We start from the raw sequence: 10,065 nt of genomic DNA, 5'->3' as shown, positions 1-10,065 counted from the left end.
TAAAAAAAACCAAAAGAATATATGCTACTTCTTTAGCCCTTTTGTTTTTAGCTCGTTTAATCGGTTGTTGAAGCGATTATTCATATCACTTAATGATTCCTCCATGATCGTTACTTTTGTCAAAGAAGAAAGATTAACTACTGGTCACATAAATTTAAAATTCGGTACTAAATGCAATACGCGTGAGCAAGTAAGATGTAAGTTCTGATTGGCTATCTATGTCAGATGACCACTCCTCAACATATTATTATCACTTTGCCCAACTAGGTGGTAGCACTATTCATAATGACTGGTCAATTTGATAAATTATTGAAATTTATTACAATGCCCGATTTTGTTGGTCATTATTCATAATGCCCGTATTAATCACTTTGTCCATAACACTTCCAGTCTAGACTGGAAGTCACGTGGCTTCAATTCAAAAATTTTTCCCAGAACAGAATTATATAAATAATTGGAATGACCTTGTCATCATAAAAAGTATGATGTACAGTACAGGGGCAAGACACTACTAATTTGAGATGGAAAGCATATATTTTAAATTAAATTAATTAAAAACATGATTAAAAATTGCAGCCTGGCATTGTGACAATGTCACAATAATTTTTGCTTGTTTATTTGTATATTTATAAATTAAATATATCACTTTAAATCTGATGATGTAATTTATTTACATTCTTTGATGAATATCACAGTTATCAAAAACATTCAATTATTATGTAAATTTATTATATAAATGTCTACTAGGACATATCGTATTATTAGGATTTATTGTACTGATGTCCAGTTTCTGCAAATTGTTTTTCTTGAATAAGTTTTCTCAATCTTTTATTGTTCACCTGGTATTTCACCTGTACATACTCTGTGTTTCGGAGCTTAAGATCCCTCATCCAGCTTGTTTACATTAATGAGGTGCTAAAACAAGATTTTATAAAATTAAACAATATTCNATATATAAATTAGGTACTGTATATATAATTATATATTAACTTAATTTATTGTAACTTTATTATAATTATATATATAATTTCCGCCATCTAGCGCCACGCTACAGAGAGTTTAGGCTAGTAAGTTGAGTTTATTATTGCCTATACAGTATGTAAATTAGGTACCATAAGTCTAATACAGCACTAATTTTATACATTTCTTGTGAAAAAAACATTTCTTATTCAACGGCCATAAAAATTATTTATATTAATGATGTCTCCAAAGGTCAAGTTATTTTTCTGCAAAAAATTTGTTATCAGAAATCGCGGCCGCCATTTCGTGCGCTGTTCCGCAACGAAAACAAGCTTGAGCAACGGCGTAGTTGAACGGTGCACACTCGGTAAGTAATCCTACAATTTTTTGTTTATAGCATAGTTTATACGGATTATTCCCAAAAAAATTATACGCGTTTTTAAAATGTTGAGTGGAATTAGTCTAGAATCAGTTAATTTCAGTTAAAACAGCCTTAGTCCGTAAACTTCACATGTGTCGGGCTGCGATTGGCTCATGTATTTAATGATTCCTACAACATAAAATTCGAATAACGCGGAACGTATTTAAGTGTTATAGGGGGTCTACTGTATTATCCAAGAATGTCATAATGTACATTTAAATATTGGAAAATGTCCAAATTTTACATTTGCCCATTACAATATTTCAGTGTGTACATCTTCTGTCACACAACATATCCATCCAATACTCAAATTTTTCCTACATTCACTATGGAATATCTGTTATCACTCCTCTCACATTAGTCACAATTTTACAACTCCTACAGATTACTCATGTTATTGAGTGATTCTGACTTTGAAAACTGCAGAACACAAAGTACCTTGCTGTCTCATTTGCAGAATCACTATTTTTGTTTATGGCAGCATATATTCCTAGAGGTAATAGACAGCAAAATGTCTGAATGCAGATGGGAAATGAAACTCAGGCAGTTAGTTTATTAACTGACATACTTTACATTAAACACATCTCAGATACCGTAATTACAGTAATTTAAATGGCACAATTCATTTTGGAAGACCCTCTACATTTACTTATCTCTGTTATAAATTAAAAGCATTTAATAGTTTTTATTTTGTAAATATAAAATTTCCTAATATTCTAACTCAGAAAACTTCACATTCTATTCAAATTATACTTTAATATCATAATTTTTAAATTAGAAAGTTACATACCTGATTTTGTTTGTGAATAGGATCTACTAAGACCATCTCCTGTATATAATCCAGGAAGGAATCCATTAATTGGTGAAAGAGATGTATGACTAAAATACTGATTCATTAATGTGTCAGCACCAGGATGGTAATCATATACAAATACTATTGCTATAAAATATAAATAAATGGAAATTTTAATATTTAGCATATGTAAGTACTTAATTTAAAAATGAAAAATCAAACAACAGCTTCAATTAGGAAAATTAATTAATTTTTGAATTTTTAATGAAAACTGGTTAAACAAATGACAGCCTCATTTATAAATTTACATTATTTTATCTCATTATTATTATATCCAATTTGTTTTTACAATAGTTATTTTAACAGAATGTATTTTAAATACAGTCAAAACTTGGTTTACAATCATCAAGATACTTGACAAGAGCTGACCACAGATTAGAGAGACTGATTGTTAATTCCATATACTTCTTATGTTAAAGAAAGACAACAGCCCAACCAATCAGCAATATTCAGAAGCTAGTAGCAGTGAGATTGCCTTGCACCATTAGACGACCCAACACAAAACAATGTTGCTATTTAAATTAGGTTTCAGTGCACATGTTTCCCACATCCATTTTTACTACATCCATTTTTTGGTACATGCTGCATTTTATTTAAATCAAATTAATAAAANTCATTTCAAACAATGTAATAATATAAAATTATCAGGATACAATGTACTTTTGATTTTAATTTAGTTACGTTTAGCAGCAAAATTAAAAAGAAATTAATTTAATTCAATATAAATAACAACAACTCAAAGCCCGAATAGTATATATTAAATTACCAAACGATCGCCTAAATATCGGGCTATAATTAAATGATTGGAATAAAGTAATTTGACATTAGAGGTAGGCGTTAGGCGCCATCCTCTTTTATTCCAGAAGGTTCTAAAATTTATTTTTTATTTATTTAATTTTAATTATTAATTTACTTAAGAGATGGCACCTGATGCCTACCTCTAATGTCAAATTACTTTAATTCAATAATTTAACATTTCTATTACTTATATTTGAAATAAACAAAACAATAACAGCTTCACTTCTAACATGGCTAATATTGTGATAAGTCAGCATTACAAATAGTTATAATAAATAAATGTGATCATATTATTTATAAAATATTTCAACATCATTTATTTAAATAAAATAAAATTATATTTATCAGGAAAACAGTAGGAGTCAAAGATATTCAAAAACTTTAAAATTATCTAAATCAACAGTGAGAATTTCTTTAATCACACATCACTATATTAGTAAATAAAAAAGTATGCTCTGTATACAACAGAAATCATAAAATTTTACAGCTTTAGATTTAAAATAATGTAATGAATATCATTGTGTGTAAATTAAAATCCTTATCATGTGAGATCCCTCCAGAGGATCAGCAGAGATCGCATGACCTTGATAATAAGAAAAAAACAGGTAGCCTACATAATTAAATAAGATATTTAAAAAATTATTTGATTATACTATTTATTATTGTTTTAAAATTATGAACTCATGCTTAAAATCAATATTGATCTTTTCTTGTACACCCAAGAAATTTTTTATACCCCACCTTAGGAACTATTGATCTTAGTTCTGAATAAATTATTTTACAGGCTTAAAATTAAAATTCTTTAAATGTACTAGTAAAATCCAATATTAAACTGATAAATAAAGGAAATGATGATGATAATTTAAAGATTATAGTAATGATAAGCTATCATCAGGGTAAAGCTAAAACATCAAATAAATTTAATTTTAGAGTAATAATTTACAGAAAATTTATTTTATTCACTAATACCGGGGGNTATATCCATAATATCCAAAAATATCCATAAAAAATTATTATTTTAACATAACAGTTTTTATGTTTCAATTTTCATGCAATTTCTAAAACAAGAGAATAGATACAGTATTTTTCTTAATGTGCCTGAACTATTATAATTGCTCTATTGATATAAACTAACTGTATGCATGTGTGCATGTACTTAAATGAAAATATACAATTAAGCATACAATAAATATAAATGAATAAGAATATTCATTACATAATGTAAATGAAATAAATAAAAGTATTTTAAAATTTTGACATGAAAGTGTTATTGAAATCAAAGACAGCCATTGAGTATAACAAGTATGTTTAAAACATTTATATGACTGACCATATTTTTCATTTACATAAATTTAAACGTAGTTGTTACATGCAAACGATTTTAAATAGCAATGCAATTGAAAATTGTTTGTTTGCCATTTGTTGTTATTTGTACTGTCTCATATATTTATTATTATGTTTATTGTTATTTATGAAGTACAAATGTCCTTAAAGTATCATTATGTCTACACCAATCATAAAATCTGAATTATCTAAAAAAATTACATGATTAAATTTCGCTATATTCACTAGAAAGTATAATTTAAAAATAACAAATACACTTAAATCAATTCTTGAAGCATGAGGTATCAATATTGATGTATGGATTGGAAAAAAATCAAAATGTATCAAGAATGACACAGACATGCAAAATGCTATTCTGTGGCAATATACTAAAAAACTATTTGGCTGACAAGTCTTCATTTACTATGCTTTTTTAATAATTTTTATTTATAATAATTTAATAAACATATAAGTATTTATACACTAACATTAAAGAAATGATGTTAATACATTATGTTTTTGAATCATAAAATTTATGATTCAAAAACATATTTCAATCTACATCTAAATTAATTTCATAGTGAATATTAAAAAATGTTTAGAGTTGTCTTTTGGAAATAAGATAATATAGCCTTTACATTACATATACTACATTTTTATATGTATCTTATTTAAGATAAAACTTATATTTCAACACTTTGACAATAAAGATATAATTCACTAATATGGTAGGTTAAAAGAAAGACCACCATCGTAAAGTAAATAAATAACACAAACGTAACAGAAAACCATCATTAAAGCCTTCATTAAATACTTACAATGATCTCCAAAAGCTTTAGTTGTAAAAACCTCTCTCAAATGAACTAAATTTGAATGCTGGAGTTTTTTCCACATATCTACCACTGCTATAAATTTTGTATTTGTCAGACGAAATCCTGGAAAAGTGTAAACAGACATAAAATAAGCTTCTTTGATTAACTAATTTAAAAAAAATAAATAAATAAAATCTTACAATTAACAGTCATAAATTAAATAATTTAAAATAATAATTTATTTTCCTTTTTTTTCTGTAATAATTTTATATGTTCCATACCAAGCTACATGTATATTTAATTTTCAAGGTTTTTTTTGGAATGTTTTAACATTTATTACAATTTATTGTTCGCAGTGTGGTTTTATCCCATTTCCTCTATGATTTATATTAATATTCTTGCAGTTATCTTCTCTTGTATTATTATTATGCAACATGAAAATGATATTAAGTTTACATGTCTGAATATAATAATCATGCATAAAAAAAACATAACTGGTGTCAAATTTGCAGCTATAAAATTGATTAATCCTAGTAATAACTACAAATATACTTAATATATTATAAATATTTAGAACAACTACAATTTGTTAATTATAGATATTCTAAATAAATCAATATTAATATTATATTAATTAATAAATTTGATATGTGACAAAGAAAAAAATTTACAAATTGGGCCATAATAAATGAAAATTTATTTATTTTTTATAGAAAAGTTGCTAAGAATAGAATATAAAATGGTTATTATTTATGTTCTGACAATTAAATATTAATATAAAGTTGTAAATTTTAATGTTTTTATACAACTTATTGTTGGGCTGCAATTTGAAGAAATGTATCCTATAAATTCCCACTGGTGTCTGTTTGTCTGAGTGTCCTTACTTAATCTTGAGAACAGTGTTAAATATATAAAAGTCAAGACCAGATATGGAAAGCTTAGGGACAGAAGGCTCTGACTGACTATATTTGAACTTCTGTTATGGACAAAGTGATTAATCGGGCATTATGAATAATGACCAAATAGGGAGGGCAGTGTGATAAATATTGATTCATTTATCAAATTGACCGGTCATTATGAATACCAGTACTGCTATCACCTAGTCGGGCAAAGTGATGATAATAAGTTGAGGAGTGATCATCTGACATACGCTAGCCAATCGGCACGCTGACTTGCGTGTGCGTATCGTACAGCGTTTAGTACAGAATTTTAAATTTGATTAAAAAAACTCCACTTATTTCATTTAGAAATATTTATTTTTTGTAAATTATATCAAAGTACTATTAACTATATTAATTAAACTAATATTAACGAAAAGTATTATTAACAATTTTTGGTATAAATTATATAAAAAATTAAATGCTTTTTAGTTTATTTATTTGAGCAATTAACATTTTCATGACATTTGGAATTACATAATTTTTTTTTCTTTGGTAGCATTTGCATCTATTAGATTTTCAACCAATTTTTCAGCAGCATTAACTATAGTTGTGGCCATCAGGAATTGATGACATTCTTGCACATTCTCTAAGCGAAATTTCTGCACCCGGTACATCTCCAACAGAAATAAAGTTTTCTTTACAAACAGTAAATTGGTTTCTGGAATATAATAGATTTAATATGCCATGTTTGGTACCCAGTTTGTAAAGGTTTTTATCTTTAACCGCAACAACGACACCTAAAATATTTTTTCCATCACTGCGGGCTCGATCTTCATCAGGTACACGAATCCTTACTGTATCACCAACAATAGCTGCTGTGTATTTGGAATTTGATGTATTAATCATTTTTTCTGCTTGCTTTTTAAGATTAAACAAAGCCCTTGTTTTAGACACACTTCTTATTTTTTCTTCTTTTTTTGGATCAATTGTTTGGATTGTTTCTTCTTCATTCACCAATTCTGTAATACTAATAACATCCTGGTTTAGATTTTTTTCACGTGAAGACGATGTAGATCTTTGAACTTCATCAGTTATATTGCTATGTAAGGGTGGCATTATCAGATAATATTTCATAATGTTTTCTTGGACGGTACCCGGACTTTCAGAGTTTGAGCAACTTTGACTTACTTCGTTGATAGTTTTAAAATGTCTCTGTAGATCCTCTTCCGTATTAACGTTGAACAACGATTCGTTGGGTATAAAATTCTTTAGTCCAACTTTTAACTTTGCTCCAAACATGGCCTCATAGGGGCTGCAGTTTATACCAGTATGATGCGCTCGATTTTTCATCAGTAGTACAAAACGTAATCCTTCCGACCATTTGTTAGTATTGTTAATCTCCAACCAAGAACTAAGCATATTTTCTACGTCTTGATTACATCTTTCTACTGAACCCTGACTTTGTGAGTGCCTGGGCTTTCCATGCACCATTTTTAACTCGGACCGCATATTACACATTTGTTTGATGATATTATTGGCGAATTCTCTGCCATTATCGCTTTGTAGAATACTTGGTGCACCGAAAATTGTAAAAATATCTAAAAGACCATATGCTACTTCTTCAGCCCTTTTGGTTTTTAACTCGTTTAATCGGTTGTTGAAGCGATTATTCATATCACTTAATGATTCCTCCATGATCGTTACTTTTGTCAAAGAAGAAAGATTAACTACTGGTCACATAAATTTAAAATTCGGTACTAAATGCAATACGCGTGAGCAAGTAAGATGTAAGTTCTGATTGGCTATCTATGTCAGATGACCACTCCTCAACATATTATTATCACTTTGCCCAACTAGGTGGTAGCACTATTCATAATGACTGGTCAATTTGATAAATTATTGAAATTTATTACAATGCCCGATTTTGTTGGTCATTATTCATAATGCCCGTATTAATCACTTTGTCCATAACACTTCCAGTCTAGACTGGAAGTCACGTGGCTTCAATTCAAAAATTTTTCCCAGAACAGAATTATATAAATAATTGGAATGACCTTGTCATCATAAAAAGTATGATGTACAGTACAGGGGCAAGACACTACTAATTTGAGATGGAAAGCATATATTTTAAATTAAATTAATTAAAAACATGATTAAAAATTGCAGCCTGGCATTGTGACAATGTCACAATAATTTTTGCTTGTTTATTTGTATATTTATAAATTAAATATATCACTTTAAATCTGATGATGTAATTTATTTACATTCTTTGATGAATATCACAGTTATCAAAAACATTCAATTATTATGTAAATTTATTATATAAATGTCTACTAGGACATATCGTATTATTAGGATTTATTGTACTGATGTCCAGTTTCTGCAAATTGTTTTTCTTGAATAAGTTTTCTCAATCTTTTATTGTTCACCTGGTATTTCACCTGTACATACTCTGTGTTTCGGAGCTTAAGATCCCTCATCCAGCTTGTTTACATTAATGAGGTGCTAAAACAAGATTTTATAAAATTAAACAATATTCTAAAAAAAATTTTTTCCTGACAATAATACAATTAAAATGATTTATAGATTTTTGGTTGTTAATTACAGAGATTTAAATAAATCAATAGGAAAATTCTTATCATATTCAAACAATAAACCTGTATATAATAAACACAAATGTAAAAATTTAAATATTAAAAAAAAAAATGATGATTAAAACATTCTATTAAACTTGCGCATCCTTTGCTTATCTTTTCTTGTTCAATTACCTTATCGCTATAAAGGGAATAAAATTAGCAATAAGGTAATTGAACAAGAAAAGATAAGCAAAGGATACTTAAATTTAATAAAATGTTTTAATCATCATTTTTTTTTTTTGAATATTTAAATTTTTACATTTGTGTTTATTATATACAGGTTTATTGTTTGAATATGGTAAGAATTTTTCTATTAATTTATTTAAATCTCTATGTAATTAACAACCAAAATCTGTAATTTAAATCATTTTAATTGTATTATTGTCAAGAACAAATTTTTTTTAGAATATTGTTTTAATTTTATAAAATCTTGTTTTAGCACCTCATTAATGTAAACAAGCTGGTTGAGGGATTTTAAGGTCTGAAACACAGAGTATGTACAGGTGAAATACCAGGTGAACAATAAAAGATTGTTTTTCCTGAATAATTTTCCTCAATTTGCAGAAACTGGACATCAGTACAATAAATCCTAATAATATGAAATGTCCTAGTAGATATTTATATAATAAATTACATATAATAAGGACACAAAGGCATATGAATTAATTCAATTATTATGTTCAATTACTACTAAATGTAAGGCCCACCAGTGGCCAAGCGGTCTTTGTTCTCTGAACACTGGGAGTTTGGTTGTGGGTTCATGCCTCGCTTTGACAGGCTGCCTACATGGAGTTTTCTGGGTTTTCTCCACATCTGTGATGCTAAAATAGGGGCAAGTTTCTCTTAAAAAGACCTCCCGGAAACCATCCCCCCAGGCAGATCTCCCAAGTGTTGTGTTGCCATAACCAAACAAACAAACTACTAAATGTAAGACTATCATAATTAAAAAATTATAAAAAAAATAAAATATAATTTTCTATAAAAATTTTCAATAATATATTACCATGTATCCTTCTTAAACAATAATGAACACCAGTTTTCATATTTGTTGCCTTGTACACAGATGTCACAAAACCAAATGTATTGGACTTTGTTGGACCATTATTGGAAGGAGAATCCAAAGGACAGAGATTGTGGTAAATATCAACTTCAGCAGGCAAATCTGAAATAGAAATGCTGAAGTATTGCAACCGTTACAGTAACGAGACATTGGGATTTATTGTCTTTTACTCTTTTAAATGCTATCATTTTTTGAATCTTCACACGTACAAATGCAGACGAATAAATAGATGCTTATATGATTAAAGTTTTATATAAATCAACGCTCGCTTACTAGATAAAAGGTTTTTATCACACTCTTCTATTTCCCAAAGAATTTCTT

The 10,065-nt window shown here is 27.9% G+C and overlaps 1 protein-coding gene across 2 annotated transcripts in view; it reads right to left on the bottom strand.

Annotated features, from left to right (window-relative positions):
- The window catches only part of LOC111618178 (PAN2-PAN3 deadenylation complex subunit pan3-like), a 133,325-nt gene that overhangs the window by 62,988 nt on the left and 60,272 nt on the right, over positions 1 to 10,065 (bottom strand). Inside the window, exons 10-13 of one of the 2 annotated variants that reach the window (XM_023359641.1) lie at positions 10,018 to 10,065; positions 9,688 to 9,846; positions 5,174 to 5,290; positions 2,172 to 2,321 (exon numbers count right to left, since the gene is read on the bottom strand). In XM_023359641.1, coding sequence (XP_023215409.1) covers positions 2,172 to 2,321; positions 5,174 to 5,290; positions 9,688 to 9,846; positions 10,018 to 10,065 — 474 coding nt within the window. The remainder of the gene's footprint in view (positions 1 to 2,171; positions 2,322 to 5,173; positions 5,291 to 9,687; positions 9,847 to 10,017) is intronic. The other variant, XM_023359642.1, reaches the window with a different exon arrangement.

Source organism: Centruroides sculpturatus, unplaced genomic scaffold (assembly GCF_000671375.1).
Source record: "Centruroides sculpturatus isolate CEXI.00-Female unplaced genomic scaffold, Cexi_2.0 scaffold257, whole genome shotgun sequence".
Taxonomy (NCBI): Eukaryota; Metazoa; Arthropoda; class Arachnida; order Scorpiones; family Buthidae; genus Centruroides; species Centruroides sculpturatus.
The sequence above is the reverse complement of the archived record's forward strand: the minus strand, read 5'-3'. Positions and strand labels throughout refer to the sequence as shown.